Source organism: Nicotiana sylvestris, chromosome 3 (genome assembly GCF_000393655.2).
Source record: "Nicotiana sylvestris chromosome 3, ASM39365v2, whole genome shotgun sequence".
Lineage (NCBI taxonomy): Eukaryota > Viridiplantae > Streptophyta > Magnoliopsida > Solanales > Solanaceae > Nicotiana > Nicotiana sylvestris.
In genome coordinates this window covers 152,001,656-152,022,371 of record NC_091059.1, presented here as the reverse complement: position 1 = coordinate 152,022,371, position 20,716 = coordinate 152,001,656, and the positions used below count along the sequence as shown (strand labels likewise).

The 20,716-nt window shown below is 38.4% G+C and overlaps 1 protein-coding gene across 1 annotated transcript; it reads right to left on the bottom strand.

Annotated features, from left to right (window-relative positions):
- Nucleotides 1–682: 682 nt before the first annotated feature.
- On the bottom strand, nt 683–1,201 carry LOC138888186 (uncharacterized). The gene has a single exon (XM_070170003.1). The coding sequence runs from the start codon at nt 1,199–1,201 to the stop codon at nt 683–685; it is 519 nt and encodes a 172-aa protein (XP_070026104.1).
- Between the last annotated feature and the right edge of the window lie 19,515 nt (nt 1,202–20,716).

Below are 20,716 nucleotides of genomic sequence, written 5' to 3'. Positions count from 1 at the left end.
GAAATCTACCACAGCTTTCTTGGTGACAGATTTGAGAGTGATTGCTTCAACCCACTTCGTGAAATAGTCGATGGCGACCAGTATGAATCTGTGCCCATTTGAGGCTTTAGGCTCGATCGGCCCAATGACATCCATGCCCCAAGCAACGAATGGCCAAGGCGCTGACATGGGATGCAGTTTTGTAGGCGGTGCATGAATTAAATCACGATGCACCTGGCATTGATGACATTTCCGAACGAAACTGAAGCAGTCTTTTTCCATAGTCATCCAATAATAACCTGCCAAAAGGATTTTCTTTGCCAAAACATACCCGTTCATGTGGGGTCCGCACACTCCTACGTGAACTTCATATATGATTCTCCCGGCTTCTTCGGTGTCAACACATCTTAACAAGTTGAGGTCCGGGGTCCTTTTGTACAAGACATCACCACTCAAAAAGAAACCACTTGCGTGCCGTCTAATGGTTCTCTTTTGGTCTCCACTAGCTTGCTCGAGGTATTTTTTAGTTTTCAAAAATCTTTTAATGTCATGATACTGCCTCAACCGTATTACAGTAGCCGTGCCTTTCCATGATTTGGATTTCCAAGGGATCGATGTGGGCATTGCCCGGGTATGACAGCATCAAGGCTAAAATGGCAAGTGCATCAGCTAGTTCATTGTGGCAATGAGGGATGTACCTGAACTATATTGACTTGAATCGTTTGCCATGTTCTTCCACATGTTGCCTATAAGGAATAAGCTTGACATCTCGGGTTTCCCATTCTCCTTGAGCTTGTCGGATAATTAGATCCGAGTTTCCCATGATTAACAATTCTTTGACATCTTGGTCGATTGCCATGTTCATACCCATAATGCAGGCTTCGTACTCGGCAGTGTTGTTCGTGCAGAAGAACCGAAGCCAGGCTGTGGCTGGATAATGTTGACCAGTAGGTGAGATCAAGACTGCCCCAATTCTAACACCTTTTGCCTTTACCGCCCCATCGAAGAACATTTTCCAAGCATTGATGTCTTTAGATATTGCCTCGATTGAATTTACCTCTTCATCTGATAAGTAAGTGCTCAAAGGTTGGTATTCATCATTAACCGGGTTCTCAGCCAAATGATCTGCTAACGCCTGGGCTTTCATTCCCGTGCGAGTGACGTAGACTATATCAAATTCCGTGAGCAAGATCTGCCACTTTGCTAATCTCCCAGTAGGCATTGGCTTCTGGAATATATATTTTAAAGGATCCAACCTGGTTCTGAGGTAAGTGGTGTAGGCTTGCAGATAATGCCTCAGCTTCTGAGCGACCCAAGTTAAAGCGCAACAAGTTCTTTCCAATAAAGTGTACTTGTCTTCATAACTGGTAAACTTCTTACTGAGATAGTAAATGGCCTGCTCTCTCTTTCCGGTCACATCATGCTGCCCGAGGACACAACCGAAAGAATTTTCTAAGACTGTCAAATACAAGAACAGAGGCCTCCCTGGCTCAGGTGGGACCAACACTGGCGGATTCGACATATATTCTTTGATTTTATCAAAAGCTTCTTGGCACTTGTTTGTCCATTTGATCGCCGCATCTTTATTCAACAACTTGAATATGGGTTCACACGTGGATTTCAACTGGGCAATGAACCAGCTGATGTAGTTCAATCTACCCAACAAACTCATAATATCCTTCTTGGTTCGCGGAGGAGGCAAATCCTGAATAGATTTTATCTTTGTTGGATCTAACTCAATGCCCATCCGACTGACTATGAATCCCAAGAGTTTGCCAGATGGGACTCCAAATGCACACTTGGCTGGGTTTAGCTTCAAATCATATTTGCGTAGCCGCTCAAAAAAATTTCTTAAGTCCCGAACATGGTCATCCTGAGTCTTGGACTTGATGATCACATCATCTACATACACCTCTATTTCTTGATGCATCATATCATGAAAAATGGCAGTCATGGCCCTCATGTAGGTTGCCCTGGTATTCTTCAGACCAAATGGCATGACTCTATAATAGTATGTGCCCCAGGGTGTGGTAAAAACTGTCTTTTCTACGTCTTCTTCATCCATCAACACCTAGTGATATACTGCGTAACAATCCACAAAGGACTGTATCTCATGTTTGGCACAGTTATCAACAATGATGTGGATGTTCGGCAAAGGGAAGTTGTCTTTGGGACTTGCTTTGTTTAGATCTCTGTAATCCACACACACTCAGGTTTTCCCGTCTTTCTTTGGCACTGGAACTACATTGGCTAGCCATGTGGTGTACCGAACCACTCGGATCACCCCCGCTTTCAACTGTTTTGTGACCTCTTCTTTGATCTTGTTACTGATATCAGTTTTAAACTTTCTTTGCTTTTGCTGGACAAGGGGGCAATCGGGGTAATTCGACAACTTATGAACCACCAAATCAATATTTAGCCCTGGCATGTCGTCATATGACCAAGCAAACACATCTTTGAACTCAAACAAGAGTTGGATTAATGCATCCCGAGTTTTTCCATCTGTGTGAATACTTATCTTGGTTTCCCTGATTTCTTCAGAACTATCCAAGTTAACCGGCTCATTATCATTTAAGTTCGACTTAGATTTATTCTCGAATTGTTCTAATTCTCGATTTATTTCCCTAAAAGCCTCTTCTTCATCATATTCTGGTTCTTGGTTCATTATTTCACATTTAGACAGCGTGTTTGAATCTGGGCATGAAGTCCACAAGCATGTCATGTTATTTAAAGCCGCATTATTAGAACTGAAAGAAGAAATAAAAGAGAAAAAATAACAAAAATCAGAAGGAATAAAGAAAAATGAATGATGAAATATTGATTTCATTTCATTGAATTTGAAGATAACAGGGTTTACATTGGAAATTAAAAGACAGGAAACTAAAGAAAAGATCCGAGTTACACCCTGAAATAACTTGAGATGCAAAAAAAGTGGCAGGACTGGTCTACCAGGACTCCCACCTGATTGGGAATGGCGTAGCCTTCCAATTATGCATCTTGGCATTAGGTCCCATATACAACACCTCAGCGGTGCTTGAGCCTTCCCCTGGTTGGACCATTTGGGTTTCATACAGTATCTTCCTCATAGCCCCATAGATTTCTTCAATTTCTTTGGCCGTAAAGACTTCATCTTCCTCTTCCTCATTGTATATGGGCTTGACAAATGTCCTATATAGATGCGGAACCGGCTGAGGTAAGACCCAACCATCGTTCTTTCTTTCGTCTGCCCATTTTACATCAACTGGCGTGGGTCGGAAGCCTACCCCAAAGAACTTCTCACTGGCAGTCAGGGTGATAGGTTCAACTATTCCTTGCAATGATTTTCCGAGCCCCTTCCCAGGTTTGTAACCATGCCTGATCATTTCTTTGGCAACCATGATTGATGCATTTGAAAGGAAGGGTTGAGGGCAAGGGTTTCCTTCTTCACACTGGTCTGCGACCACGATCTCAAAATCCTGATAGACTATGAGCTCACTCGCCTCTCTTACTTCAAGACATGGGACTGATGGGTCCCGATAAATCGATTGCTCATCTTCCCCATGAACCACAATCTCCTGATCCACATGTTCGAACTTCACTATCTGGTGGAGAGTAGAAGGCACAACCCCCGCTGCGTGAATCCACGACCTTCCCAATATCCATGTCCAAAACTTAGAAGGTTACTTCGAAGTTTACCTGGACGATAGTTAGGATCAGATCAATCTCTCCTATTGTATCCCTCTTTATGCCATCAAAGGCACACACACAGACGTTGTTGGGTCTGATTCTCTCAGTACCGATTTCCATACGCTGCAGAGTTGAGAGTGGGAAAATATCTACCCCATAACCACCATTTAACATGACCCTTTTCACATAATACCCTTCGCATTCAACTGCCAGGTGAAGGGATTTGTTATGTGCGGCCCCCTCCGGGGGCAGATCATTCTTGCTGAAGGAGATTTGGTTGATTGCAAAAAACCTCTCTGCCATCCTCTCCAAATGTTTTACAGTGGTTTCAATGGGAATATATGCTTCATTGAAAGTTTTAATCAATACCTTTTGATGTTCAGTGGAGTTCATAAATAGAGATAATAGAGAGACTTGAGCAGGAGACTTTCAAAGCTGGTCAATTATCTTGTAATCTGCCATTTTCATTTTTTGAAAGAACGCCTCTGCTTCTTCAACACTCACCGGCTTCTTATGTGGGAAACACTTTTTCGTGGAATTATTCACCTCTTCCGAATTGAAGTACTTTTCGGCCGGGCTATTTTCCTGAACTTCTGCCGTTATCTCTTTGCCTTTGTAAGTCACTACTGATTTATTATAGTTCCATGGCACAGCGGCGAGATCTGTCATGGGCCTTTGTGGTGCGCGGCCAATAACCAAGGGCTCACTCAGGCTTGGTGGAATTATTGGCCCCTGCATCACGTAGGTCCCCTTGGGCACATACATTTGAGCTTTCTTGTTTAACTCAAACCTTCTAGGAGGACTTAATGACATCTATTCTTTCTTGCGGCCTCGAGGGACCTAGATAACGGCATCCTTGGAAGGCGTTGCCCCAATTTCAACTTCCATTTTCTTTTCCTTCTTTTGAGGGGTGGTTTTGCTCGTTTTCTCTCCCTTGTCTTGTTTTGCAACAACTTTTGGCTTCTTTTCCACATCGGCTATGGCAATGATGGCCTTTAGGGCTGGGTCAAACTCTTTGTCTTCACAAATCATCCCAATAATTGGCCCGTTGTTGTGAGCCGGTAATGGATTATTGATCACATTGGGAACGTCTTCGTCCTTTAGCACTATTCTCTTTTGTTATATCAGGTTCTCCACAGCCCTCTTCAGGGTCCAAAAATCATCCGTATCATGCCCTTCTGCCCCTGAATGGTAGGCGTATCGAGTACCAGCTCTATAAGCGGGCGATGCTAGATTATGCCTAGTTTGGGGAACAGGCTGCAACAAACCTATCTGAACAAGTTTGGGGAACAGGCTGGAATAGGATTCACCGATGAGTGTGAAGTTTGGCCTCTTGGGTAGTCCACGGGCATGGAATTTGTTTTGTGGAGGCCGGGGATTATAGTGAGCTTGGTAATGAGGTTGATTTCTGGGAAATGGAGCTCTGTTTTGATTAAATTGTTGTTGTGGCCTGACGTAGGGTTGAGCATTCATCACTGCGTATGGCTGAGGAGCCATATCATAAGCCACATCCTGGTGGGGGTAGTAATGTTGTAGGGTTCTTTCAAAGAAAAGAGGTTTGGGTGGACGGGATCTTCTTGTACTTGAAGTGGCCATTACTACTTCTTCTTTCTTCTTTCGGTTGGCCACACCTCCAGACCCGCCTTGGATTGCTTGGGAGGTAGCCCTTATAGTAGAATGACTTAAGATTTGCCCTGTTCTCAACCCATTTTCAACCATTTCACCGATTTTGATGGCTTCGGCAAACGGCTTACCCATCACAGACATCATGTTTTGAAAATAATCAGCCTCTTGGGATTGAAAGAAGACCGTGACCATTTCAATTAAGTCCATTGGAGGCTTTACCCTGGAGGCTTGCTCATACCACTTGACAGCGTACTCCCGGAAGCTTTCAGAGGACTTCTTCTTTAGATTTGTTAATGAGTTTTTGTCCGGGGCAATGTCAATGCGATATATCTTGGTCCATATACCATTCAGACACGATTCCCACCAAACTCTATCCAAAGTAGGCCATGAGGAGCTCCTCTTTTCCGCCCGCTCCCCGCAACTGGTTGCAATATCTTTTGAGGTGGGCAATGGGATCTCCGTGCCCGTCATATTTCTCAAACTTTGGGGTTTTAAATCCCAATAGTATATGCACGTGAGGGAACATGCACAAGTCGGCATAGGACACACTTTTCTGTCACTCAAACCCTGTATGTTTTTAAGACTCTGCTCCATGCTTCTCATCTTTCTTGCAATCTTCTCTTGCTCAGGGGTTTTGGTGGCTTTATCTTGTCCTACGATGAACTCATACCAGGATGGTTAAGAGTAAGTATAGGTGGGAAACTGTGTAGGTTCCAGTGGGAAAGATGGTGCTTTGAAGGTGAAGGATGATGGGTCAAAGCTAGGCCTGGGCAGTGTAGGCTGTGCCGTAGCCGAGCAAGGTGGAGCAGTGAAGATATTTGAAGTCGTACCTGAAGCTAACACCTGGGGGCGAGTCTCAGAAGGTGTTCCCACAAAGTTGGCGGAAATGGTAGGATATCTCAGTGGGGTGTTTGGATAGTTTATGAGGATATTGGAGGTCCCACTCGCCTTGGGAAAAAGCTCGGGAAATCCAGGGATTGCACTTGGTGGTTCTTTTCCGTTTGCCCGGGCGTCCCACATCTCCATCATGCGGAGACGCAGAAACCTATTTTCCTCGGCAACTGCCGACTCTGAAATTGGGATGCCCAATATCGGACTCTCATCTGCAATAGGAACTGTTGGCAGAGTCATTTTCAAAGACATTTCAACGCTACCTTTCGACCTCGTGAAGTATGGATGCGAAGCCAGACTACCACAAAACCAACCACCTTACTATAAAACCTGAGCTTAACTGTAAACAACAAACCGGTCAGTTTGAAGCAAATAACGCATAGGTAATCGCATGTTGGGGGTGTGATGCACATATACAGTCAAATGTGTTTCTACGTGTTTCGCAACGGTTGCATGTTTCATCCCGGCTTTACTTATTTTTCCCTGATTTTTCTCTTCTTTCCACTTTCCAATTTTCCACTCTTTTCTTTCCATCTCTTTTCTTGCTCTCTTTTCTTATTTTCCTCTTGATTTTTCTTCGACTCTCTTTTCTTTCTTTTTGGGTTTTTCTTTTGGATCTTTCTTTTCACATCGTTCTCTTATTTAGGGTTATTTACAAAAATCATGACCGGAGCCGATGAGGATTGCCTACGTATCATGATACCGTATGAATCAGATCATTACGTAGTTCAAAAAAATAAATGCGGAACATAAAGAAACAATTTTTGGGAATTTTCGATTTTCATTAATAAAAACTTCTAAACTTTCTATTACAAAAGACCTCAAACTACTCATTTTCTTGGAATATAAAACTACAAATAGACTGAACATAAAATCGAAATACAGACTCGATAAATGAAAAATCAGTAATACATTAAGGCTTCAACTCTTGGGGCCCGTGGGACATCATTCGATCTCGCCACGGGCCTATATGCGAGATCCCCTTGAAGACGCTCCAAATCACTCATTATCTGGCGGATAAATGTCATCACTGCAGCGAAGAAAGTAGTTCGAGTCATGTCCTGACATGCTTGGCATTTCATGACAATGTAGTCGGCAATGGCTCTAACTCTCTCTCGGATGCTACCCTTTTCCTGAAGCAGACGCCCGACTTGCTGATTTCTGGCTTCTAACACCTGAGTGTCGTGATGGTTTTGATTTTGCAACTATTGCATTTCTTCCTCCATCTGAGCCATCAAAGCGTAGCAATGTTTCCTGTCAGCTTTAAAGTCTTTGGCCTGCTTGGCCGCCTCATTCTCAAGGGTAGTTAACTTTCTCTTCAGATTGGTGATCCCTTCATATTTTCTTTTCATTTGTTGCAGAAACTATGCCCTCCCTTCTGCATTCTTTGCCAATTGGTCCCGGACTTTTGCTAAACTGGATTTAGACTTTTCTAGGTCATCTTGACACTCAAGTGCTTTCTTTCTCAGATTGCTTATAAGCCTTTCGTCCGCTCGACTTCTTTCCGGGTTTCTAGCAGCTATCCTCTTTTTCTGGATTTGAGCTTTGAGGGTTTCGTTTTCCTGAGTTAGCTTTTTCTTTTCCCCTTCATCTGCGGTGGCCTGGATACTATTGCCAAACTTGAGGTCCCTGATTTGTCCCTCTAATTGACTTATTTTAGCCCTATAGCTTTCTTCTTTTGCCAACCAGCCCCACTGCTCTTGCGAGTCGTTAGTGAATTGTTGAACATGAGCTCTCTTAGCAGGTCTCTCAGGAATCTGAAACCTTTTACCAAACCAAATAATGTACTTGAGGTCTACCTCACTTCTAGCTAGATCCCGCACCATAGTCTTAGGTTCAAGAAATCTGCACTCATTCCACATTTGATGGACTCTTCCTTCCGGGAACACAGCCTTCAGGCCCAATTCAATAACTTGTTGACTCAAATCCTCATCATGAGGAATAATCTGAAACCTGTCCAACTGGTGCAAAACTCTGTGAGGAGCATATGGCTGGATGCTCCGGATACCCATCAGGAGAAGATAACATACTTCAGCTGACATGTACACAACCTCGGTGGCAGGGAGTCATCCGAACGCCCACTCAATTTTATCAGAAGTCAAAGAGCTCAAACGTGCAAACCAAGCCTCGGTACCCTCGGGAAATTCAACGTCCACCACTCAGCTTTCAAATACTTCGATGCAGTTCAAACTGGTCATGCCATAATTCATATACCCGACACGGTGGTAGAGAGTTCCTATATCCACAACTGTAGTAATAAGTTGCAACCTTGGAAGAACTTTCCACCTTTTCGACAGATGGTCAAAGCTCGGTAAATTTTAGACAGAATCAGGGGAACCAGAGTGCCCTTAGCTTTCTTCATTGTGATGTCAGCCATTCACACTAGGCCCAGTTCTATGTTGCGGTCTTTTCACGGACAGATTATAACACCCAAGAATGCTACTATAAAGACCAAGCCCCGCCTTGCCTCCCATTTATCTTTATTTCCAGCATGGGTCAAACCAGTATTCGGTGCTTCAAAGCCTTGGGGGTTGCCATAACGTTGGTACAAGAACTGGAAAGTGCATGACCCTTCAGATAAATTCTTATCCTGGATATCCCGGCTAATACTCAACATATCCAGAGACTTGTGGGGGGATACTGGTCTTGGTGACACCGGATACCGACTTCTAAGATTTCCATTAAGGCCGGCGTAACCCACAATTTCTTCTAGTGTGGGTGTGAGCTCAAAATCAGAAAAGCAGAACACATTTCGAGACGGATCCCAAAAAGGTATCAACGCTTCAATTATGTCCAATCTTGGTTTGATGTTCAACAGTCCGACAAGACCACCCAATACTTTAATCACAGTTCCTCTACTGCCTTTTTCCAAATCATTCCACCACATATGAAGCTGTAAGGGGACTTCCTCAAGAGCTGCGAAGGGTTCATTTTCGTTTGTGCTCATTCTGCACATTTATTATGGTGATTTAATAACTTATTCCGACTCAAGAAAAGGTTAACACTATTTTTTTCAAAAATAAAAATCCGGCTTTGCAAATACGGCCTTTCAGCACTTCGGGGAAGAAGATTTTAAGGTTATACTTGACAACTGATTAAAATTTTGAAAAAGAGACCAAAGGCGGTTGTTCTTGCAAAAATAGCCTTCCAGCGCCCTTTTGGGGACATTCGACTATTTTAGACAAAAATGGCATCACCTTACTTATTTACAATAAAAATAAAATTTTTGTTCTTTTTAGGCTATATTTGCAAAAGGGAAGTTGGACCCGATGAGGGTTGCCTACGTATCCCACATCTGGTGAGAATTAAACTGGCGTAGTTCGGGCAGATTTGTCGAAAAATAAAACCAACTATTTTTGAAAACAAGATTTTCTTTTCTTTTCTTTTTTTTCAAAAATTTGGCGGAGTTTTAGTACCTTTTGGACATTGTTTTTTTTTTCAATAACAGGTAATTATCTCTCTTAGCCCTCACATTGCTATTTTCTTTTCCCAACTTTCTCATATTATTCATAAGCCGGTCAACATGCAAATCCGAAGCAAATAAATGCACAAGTAGCAAGCAAGATGCATCAGGATGGTCTTTTCATTTTTGGTACACCTGTCCTAGACAGACCCAACCCCTGTGTTGAGTCTCCAAAGTCAAATGCACGTGATGCAAACAAACGTTCCTACTAGATATCCGACATGAGATTTTGTTATACTAGGTTTAAAACCTGGGTTTATTGTTCTAGACCCGGCTTACCCGAGCGGACAGCTCGAGCCGGGGGGGGGGCAGCGTACCAGGAATACAGAAGCTTCACCAGCTTTGCAACTTGTCCGAACCTCGTTCTAAAATTGGATAAGACTCTAGACAGAAGAGAAGTCACACGAAGTGCACACTCCCCAAATGATTTAGAAGACTCAGAGAGAAGAGGGGTTTCGTAGCAGTTTATAACAGTCCACAAAAAATCAAAGCGGTAAAAGCGACATTTAGCATATTAGGCTCAAACATGCACAAAAATCAGATAATAAATAAAGCCAACTACAACAGCTATTCTAAGCTCGAATTCTTAAACCCTGAACCAGAGTTCTGGGTTTTGGTCCCCAGCAGAGTCGCCATAGCTGTCATACCTCCTTTTTTACACACCCAAAGGTAGTATAAGAGAGTTTTTCCACTTTAAGTGACATTATTCGAAATGGGATTATTTATTTTTTTTAGAGTCGCCACTTGGAATATTTTAATTGGTGTCCCAAGTCACCGATTTATTTTAAATCCCAAATCGAGGAAAAATCGACTTTCCTTTTGAAGTCTGCGAACCAGAAATTCTGAATAAGGAATTCTGTTAACCCGAAGGAAGGTGCTAGGCACCCCCGGGTTCCGTGGTTCTAGCACGGTCGCTTATACTATCATAATTGGCCTATTGTCTGATTTTAATACATGTTTTAGCCTATGGTATAATTTTAAATTATTAACCGCTTTTAATTAATTTTAGGAAGATTCAACGTTATCTAAAACACGTCTTTGAACCACACCACATGAAATGCACCCGTGGACCGCGACATATTTTATTTAACGTTGTTAAGATTTGGATTTAGGTCACATGAAATGCACACCTGAGTTTAGGAAAGTAATTTTTTAAAATAATGTGCCTAAAGCAACTACACACTTTTAACTTTGCGAGGGCCATGAAAAATTCAACTAAATGGCATGCCTCGATTTCTAAGGATTAAAATATTAATTAAACGAGGGCCATGCATTTTGAGATTTTATTTGGCATGACACACCTTGACTAATTAGAGACCTAATTAATTTATGAAATGCAAAAGGAAATTTCTAATTTATTTTTAGGCTAATGGCTAATCTCAAATTAATGAATGGTCCGCTAGGTGATAAACGACACCAGAATTTGATTGTTAAATAGGCCCAGGCCAATGATGGGCCTTCATTACCCGTCGCCACTTCCCTTGGCGTGCACAACGACTCAGTTGGCTTAATACGAAGCCCATATTAAGGAAACAATTGCTGATGAGAAAATTCAACACAACTGGGCCAACACAGGTAGCCCAGTTCGATATTTCAGCATCAATACTTAAAACAAGAACCATTCTACGAAAAGGCCTTAAAATTTGCACCAATACTGCAATCATTGAACGAATTTAAAGCATATTCAAAATGAGCATACAATCTGTGATCAGCAATAGCTCGTATGCAACTTATTTTATCATTCAATACCCAAAATTAAAGTTATGCAAACTATACACAATCATTTCAAGCTTACGCCAAAAATTGCTTTTATAATGAGGGAAATACAAGAACATGCCCTCTCCTTTTTTAAGACAAGACTAGGAGTTTCAGGATAAAAAGAAACATGCAAACTATATCAATTTTAAGAATCAGAACTATTACTAGCCATGGCTAAGGCTAATACACCTAATGAATATGCCTCAGAACATTATAATTCATCACCCCTTTTGATTACTATATTCAACAAGGGATTATCAAGCAAGTCAAAAATGAAATTTCTGAATCTCACATTGGCCTCTTCAGTACTTACATATATAGAAAACCAGAAGTTCCTATGTTCAACAAGTTTCATGGCTTTTTAACAAAACAAATCATCTCAATAGAAATGGCTACTTGAAACTTTTAGAACTCAAAGGGATTTAAAAAACAAAAGGGTCAAACGTCCACATAATGGAAACTAAATTAAAATGCAACAATCAACTAATTTCACAGGTGCAGAAACAACATTTAATCAACTGCTCTGTTACAGATTTCAGCTTGATCAAACAAACTTCATGTTCGTCCATTTTCATACACTAAGAGGTGTGATGAATACCTGGAAATCGAAAGATAAACAGAAAGGGTGAAGAATCAGCAAGGAACAACAGCAGAAACCAGCTTAAAAACCCAACAATGAAACAGTAAAAGCAACAGCAAAACTCCAACCCAAACTTTAAAGATCCAAACTCAGTCTATTTCAACCCAGATGCAAGAATTTGTCATTTTTAGTGGTTTTAACCAAGCAATGAAGATCATAAACTAAAAACCAAGTAAAATTCAAGCAGTTCTCAGCAAGAAAATGCAGGGAATTCAAAGATATTTCAGAGTTTTCTTAGCCGTTTCAATTTTTCAGGAGTTTTTTATCTCTAAAATCTGACTTCAACCTCAAGTAATGATGCCTTTATAGGCAAGGTTTTAGGGCTGCAGAAATAAGCTCATTTTTGCACTTAAGACCTTTTGCAATTTTGGTTTTTGCTCAAGTACCCTCACTTAAAAAATTTAATTTTCAGTTAAGTCCCAATGACACTTTCCTAGCAGCTTCCTAATTCAGTTACTGAGATTCTCCCTACCTAGAGTTCCTAAATTACCCCTTTAAGCCATGTTAATTATCCTCAAAAAATTCATAGGTCAATTTGACCCAATGATTCAGCCCAAATCCGGCATACAAAACCAAATTTGAATCCCTTCTTTTGGGCTTTTCATTTCAAGCAAACAAACAATGTATAATCGAAATTCCAATTTAATAGACTGACCCAAAATTTCCCAAAAGAAAAATCCCGGAAACCTTTAAAAATGAAACTAAAAACAAAAGAGAGAGGGAAATGAACCAATTAACAAAACAAATAAGCTAAACTTTGTTATTAAGCTAATTATACAAAAATAGAATAAACGAGAAAGTGAACACATAATGAAGAAAAGAAAAGAAGACGCAGAAAAGAGATAGAAAATGAACTTAAACGAAGAAAAGGAAAACATGCAAGAAAAGGAAGTGAAAATACCTAAAATCGGACGGCCAAATCTTAAAATTAAACCTCGAGCTTTCGATTTTGAGTGAAATGTGCTTTAATCATGTGTTCTCAAACGAAAACACATGAATAAAGTCGATTTCGACTTCAAATCTTCAAATAGACTCACTGATTTAGTTTTGGAAATTTAGGGTTCATGTCTTCAATTTAAGATTCGACAAGTTCTGGGGAGATTCGAAGGTAAAGGAGTAGAGATTTGGAAAGGGGAGATAATGAGGGTTCTATGGTGTTGATTTGGGCTAATTTGGTGGTGGCGCCGCCACCGGAGGATGGTGGAATTATGAGGCGGCTTCTAGGATTTTCTGCTTGTTCTCTGAAGAGGGGAATTGAGAAAGACGAGTGAGAGGGGGGGGGGGGTAGGTTTCGGACACTTAAATATTAAAATGGGACTCAATTCTAAGCCGTTCGATCAAGGGGAGATCGACGACTCAGATTAAAAACCATCAAAATGGGGGTGTTTGGATTATCTGTGGGGGCAGACCGGGTATTACATGATTTTGGGCCAATTTGACCGGGTATCAAAGTGTAAATCAATTTGGGCTTGGGAAATTTAAAGATTTGGCCCAAAATTTGGTCCTCTTCAACTCCTTTCCTTTTCTTTTATTAGTTTCAAATTCTTTTTAATTCCTTTTTCTAAATAAAATAAAACCTAAATTAAATCTCAAAACTAGATTGTCCTACCAAATTAAAATAATGGACTCTAAATAATAATTACCACAACTAATTAAATTCCAAATTAAAAGATCCAAAATTAAAAACTAAACTTTAAAATGCAAAAATAAGTTTTTTTTGTGATTTCTTCCATTTTTTGTAAAACACTAATTTACTAATTAATCAAGAAAAAATGTAAAATTAAGTCCTAAATGCAAATGCAATGTATTTTTGTATTTTTATGACTTAAACAAAAATTAAACATGCGCACAAAAAATGCAAACAAAAAAGAAAAATTCTACAATAATTTCTAAAATAACAAATAATTAAAAGGAAAAATCTAATTCTTGGGATTCTGTAGGAGCAATTTGGGTGAGGCAAAAATCACGTGATCACAGCAACATGCTGCAGGGGTTCCAAATAAGTAGAAGGTTGAATAAAGGAGAAATTAATCTACAAGTTGGAAATGGTGCAAAAGTTGCGGCCATAACTGTAGGGTCAATTTCTTTAATAATGCCTACGGACAAAGTACTTATGTTGGATGATTGTTATTACGTTCCTAAATTTGTTTCGATTATAATTTCAACTTCTATGTTAGATAAATATGGGTTTCACATAAATATAGGCAATGGTATTTGCTCTATTTATTATGGTGATAATTTATATGTGAATGACTATCTCCAACATGATATTTATGTCTTACCTAATGTGAATGCTAATTGAATTATGCATGTTTCAAGTCTTAAGAGAAAAAGAGACGATCAAGTAAATCATACATACCTTTGGCATTGTAGGCTTGGTCATATTGGAGAGAAAAGAGTTAACAAATTGTACAAGGAATGGTACCTTGACAAATATGATTTTGAATCATATCCAGCTTGTGAATCTTGTCTCAAAGGAAAATTGACCGAATCTCCATTTACTGGAAGGGGAGAAAGAGCTACTGAATTATTGGAACTAATTCATACAGATATTTGTGGGCCCATGAAAATTCAAGCTAGAGGTGGTTATTCTTACTTCATCACTTTCACTGATGATATGTCAAGATATGGATTTGTGTATCTTATGAAACACAAATCTGAATCTTTTGAAATGTTCAAAAGGTTCCGTAGTGAAGTTGAGAAACAGACGGGTAAAAGTATCAAGGTACTAAGGTCTAATAGAGGTGGAGAATATCTTAGTGAAGATTTTACTAAGTATCTCAAAGAGAATGGAATTCTCTCACAGTGGACACCTCCAAGAACACCACAACATAAGGGTGTGTCTGAAAGGAGAAATCGAACCTTATTAGATATGGTGAGATCTATGATGGGGTTCATTGATCTTCGCATAAATTTATAGGGCTGTGCTTTGGAAGCAGCAATATACTTACTAAATAAAGTTTCCACTAAGTTAGTCTCTACAACACCATATGAGATATGAAAAGGATGTAAGCCTAACCTTAAATATATTAAAGTTTGGGGTTGTCCAGCTTATGTTAAGAGAATGCAGTCTAATAAACTTGACTCAAGATCTGATAAGTGTAAGTTCGTTGGTTATCCCAAAGAAACAATGGGATATTATTTCTATCACCCTTCTGACCATAAAGTGTTTGTAGCTAGAGGAGCAACCTTTTTGGAAAGGAAATTTCTTTTTGAAGGAAATTATAGTGGAGAAATAGAACTTGATGAAGTTCAAGAAACTAATGAATCAACAAATAAAGATCAAGAGATCCAAGTTGAAGAACCTTTATTGGATATTTTGAAGTTTCCAAGGAAGTTGTCATCTTCAATGGTTGAAGTTCAAAAACTAAATGTAGTTGAAGAACAGGTTAATGAACCGGTTCCAAACCAAATTGAACAATAATTAAATCCAGCACAAGGGGAGCAAGCTGTACATGTACCTCTTAGAAGGTTTACCTGAGAACGTCATGTACCAACTAGATTAAATCTAATGGTACAAAATGATGCATCAAGTGTGGTTGATAATAATGATGATGACTCTAAGACCTATGAAAAGACTATACAAAGTTCTGACAATCAGAGATGGCAAAAGGCCATGAAATCCGAAATAGAATCTACGAAGGAACATAAAGTATGGACTTATGTTCCTTCGTAGACTTATGGACTTATGTTCAACTAAAGTATGGACTTTAGTTGAACCTTCAAAGGATATAAAACCTATAGGTTGTAAATGGGTTTTAAAAAAAAAATTGGAGCAGATGGAAAGGTGGAGACCTACAAAGCTCGTCTTGTTGCCAAGGGATATCGTCAAAAGGAAGGCATCGACTATGATGAGACTTTCTCTCCCGTGGCAATGCTCAAATCAATTCGGATTCTACTTGCTATAGCGGCATACTATGATTATGAAATATGGAAAATGGATGTGAAAACAACTTTCCTTAATGGTGAGCTAGAAGAGGATGTGTATATGACACAACCCGAAGGTTTCACATCTCCGTCTAATCATAATAAAATTTGCAAGCTACAAAGATCCATTTATGGACTAAAGTAAGCTTCTCGAAGTTGGAATATTCGCTTTAATAAGACAATTGAAAAGTTCAATTTTGTAGATGAGAAGAAGAACCTTGTGAGTACAAAAAGGTTAGTAGGAGCACAATTATATTCTTAGTATTATATGTTGATGATATATTGCTCATAGGGAATGATATACCGGCACTGCAAAGTACCAAGATTTGGATATCTGAACAATATTCCATGAAAGACTTGGGAGAAGTAGCTTATATATTGGGAATAAAGATCTATAGAGATAGATCGAGGAAGCTGCTTGGACTTTCCCAGTCTTTGTATATTGATATCATTTTGAAAAGGTATAACATGGATAATTCCAAAAGAGGCTATCTACCGATAGACACTGGAATTACTCTCAGTAGGGAGGATTGTCCTAAAACACCTAAAGAGAGAGAACGCATGAGTAGGGTCCCATACGTTAGTGTAGTGGAGCTATCATGTATACCATGACATGTACAAGTCCCGATGTGTCTTATGCAATAGGAGTGACTAGCTGATATCAGGCAAATCCTGGTGAGGAACATTGGAAGGTGGTCAAGATCATTCTTAAGTACTTAAGAAGGACTAAAGACCAATTCCTCATTTATGGAGATTTTGAGTTGAAACTTGAAGGTTATATTGATGCAAGCTTCTCTTCAGATAGAGATGATAGCAAATCTATTTCTGGTTATGTATTCACCTTAAATGGTGGTGCAGTGAGTTGGAAAAGTTCCAAACAAGTTACAGTAGCTGATTCAGTGACTGAAGCAGAATATATAGCAGCTAGTGAAGCAGCTAAGGAAGCTGTATGGGTGAAAAAGTTCTTAACTGAACTTGGTGTGGTTCCTTCAATAGAGGGTGCAGTTCCATTATTGTGTGACAATACTGGAGTCATTGCTCAAGCAAAAGAACCAAGATCACACCAAAAATCCAAACACGTTCTGCGAAGGTATCACTTAATAAGAGAAATATTGAATGTGGTGACGTCGAGATTCAAAAGGTTGATGGAAAGGAAAATGCTACAGACCCATTCACTAAAGCTCTTGGAGCAAAGGAGTTTGATAAGCACAAGTGGAAATTGGGAATGAAGTACAAGAGCGATTGGATGTAGTGCAAGTGGGGGATTGTTAGGGATATATTAAATATGTCTTAGATCCAATCTCATGTTTGATGGTTTGAACATATTTTTCATGAATGTTATTTCATATAAAATATATATGACATTTGATATTCTTTTATTATTATTATTATTATTATTATTATTATTATTAATTGCTTGATTAATTTGATAAGGTCCTTGATTAAATTTGAGACATGTCATCGTGATTGAGATCATGATAATGAGAGTGAAGTTTCTTATAATTTAATCTAAATTTTGTTCTTGTTCGTAGGATTATTAATTTGGACACTAATAATCTGGTTAGATCAATATCTATGTGATTGTCCTTATGGGATAAAGATTAGTTGATCTCATTAACTAAATCACATAGATAGATGATACATATAGAGATATAATCATTGAACCGACTCATTGGATAATTACTTGGTTAGAATTACCATAAACTGTCAATGGGATATTCTCAGGAAGAATGTGATGTAAGAGCTTCCTTTAACCTGATATCATCATAGTAATTGATAAGTTATTTATTGTACTTTGATGCTAGACACCTATGGCCCTACGGTGATAGTTGAAAGGATATTGAGTATGATTAAATACTTGAAGAATTAGTGATTGATCAAGATGGAACCATATAACTCTTGGTAATGAGTTTAAGCTCCATGTTGTCATGAATTATAACCGACCAAATTAAGACCTTGGCCAGGGCGATTGAATGAAAGAAGAAAAGAATTTTTTAGGTCATTCAATGGTCGATTATATATGATACGAACACATAGTTGGTCGCCTATTAGGATTTGACAGTTAAACCATATCCTAGGGTGACCCAGAGCTATGAAGATAGAAGGAATTAATACACTATTGTTCTACGGGTTCATCAGAGTAAATTGTATACTTTATGCTATCTGATCGTTAAGGAGTGTTGCTAGACGCCACCCTTGATTAGTATACTGATGTGGTCAATTTACTACCAGCTTAGTATTGAACCTATGGGGTCGCACACTAACGAGTGTTCTAATCTTTGCTAGGGGATTAATTACTTTATTATTTGATAATTAAATTAAAGAATTTAATTAGTCAAATAAATTAATTTATTAGTCCAAATGAAATATTACTATATCCTTTGCTAGCACAGATGGCATAATTAATATTGTAATCAAATTGAAGCTTTCTATTTAGAATAGAAAATTGAATTGTATCTCTTGATTATAATATATATGTGATATATATTAATATTGATTTATATATAGGTTGTATATATATATTATCAATTTATTCTTGTAATTCAATTTTGAATTGGATCAATTAATTCAATGTGAAAGTCCAAATTGGACTAACGTGAATTGAATTTTTAGCTAGCTGTCGTATACCTAATTGGAATGGGATTCAAATTTTTTCCAAATGAAAAAGGTTGCATAATTCCAACGTTTGGAATGGACTTTACGAAGGAAAAAATCAACGTTTGTGACTTTTCCTTACCTACCTATTTGAAAAGTATTACAAAGGTGATACATATATGCGCGCGCGCGCGTACACACACACACACACACACACACACACACACGTATATATATATATCACGGTGAAAATATACACTAAGCTTTGAAAAAGAAAAAAATTGTTTGGCAGAGCTACAAAAATAAAAGAGAGCAATATTCATTTCAAGAAAAATACTATACTTACAGTAAGGCTGAAGTTTTTGAAAAACTTAGCACTGTATTTTTCATTCAATTTGTTCACGGATTTCATTGATCAAAGAGTTGATAGCAAGGATTGGTCTCGGTGTGGATACACATATGGTCTTCGCACTATCGAAGAAATTTTGAAACAAGATTCTCTTCACCAGTTATGTCGTAGATCCAATCTTTGATATGTAAATAAATTTTAAACACGAAAAGTTCTACCGAGGATTGTTATTATCTTCCGTTGCATGTTATGAACACCTCTATGCAATCCTACAACAACAACAACAAAAAAAGGGACTATAAAACCTCAAAAATGCATATATAGCTTACATAAAAGCAAATTAATCAAAAAATTTAGATGACCAAAATATTAAAAATATGGATTTGTGGCTACCGGGATTCGAGCCCAGGTCTCCACAGCCACACAGTATTTTTTTTTGGTGTTTTACCCGGTGTCTGGTGTTTGCATTTGGGCCCGACTAAATCCGGATTCGCGCCAGGAACTCCCATATTTTGGGGGGGGGGGGAGGGGGAACCGCTCCCTAACAAAGGCGACTCCATACTCAGGCCTCGAACCGAGACCTTTCGTTAAGGATCAAGGAGTACTTACCACTCCACCACAACCCTTGTTGGTCACAAAGCAAATTAATCAAGATAAATTGACAAAAATAAGGAAATCAAAATATGAAATAAATATTGAAAAAATTTCAGTTGCTCATGTGGAATTGATAATTTGAAGAATGATAAAGTTATGTTTTGTCGGAATAGTGGCCGCAGTTATCACCATGAGAGTGATCAGATAAATTAAAAATCGAACAAAGATGATAGTGAACTCTAACAATAGATGATTTATGTTTAAAAGAAAAATTACTTTTTTGGAAGATTTGAAGCCCTAACCGAATCAATTTAAATTTGAAAAACATTTCACAAATGAATAACAAATGACGAGTTATCCACGTTGTCATTCACAGCTAATACTATCCGAGTGTTCACGGGTCGGGTGGGGTCTTAATTAGGAATGGATGGACCTTTTTTATTTAATCATGGACAGCCACGTGTCCTTCTAAAGATGGAGTCATGCAATTTACCGGTAACAATATGGTATTTAGTGTTAATATGATTCAGAAATACTATACTTTATTTTGTATCAATAAAATAACTCAACTTCGTGCTTTTCTCTAATAAATAACAACCAAATTTGTCATAAAATAATATGACACTGCAAAATAATTTCACCAATCAAATTAAGTAAAATATAAACCACTAAATATCATACCCTAACTATCTACAACGAAATTGACAGAAATACCACAAATAAAGGAACTCTAACTATCACCATCTAAATTTTTGAACATGCCATAAGAGGGCGTAGAAACGAAAAGCAAAAAATTTGAAAACAAACAGAAATAGTAAACCCTAAAAATAGATAATTTAATTGAATTCATGTAGTCTCAATTAAAATATTTCAAAAGATGTTTGAAATATTTGACCACAATGGCATTAACCAACCATGCAATAACTATCAACTAACAACAATATTGTTACAATATTGACGGCGTTTATCATCATGAGAGTAATCGAATAAATTAAAAAATAGAACAAAGATGATAGTGAACTCTAACAATAAATTATTTAAGTTTAAATAAAAATGACCTTTTTGGCAGATTTGAAGCTCTAACACAATCCAATTTAAAATTTGAATAACCTTTCATAAGTGAATGACAAATGACGAGTTATTCACGTTGTTATTCACAGCTAACACTATCCTAGTGTTCACTGGTTGATTGGGTTATTATTAGAAACGAGTGAACTTTTTTTATTGT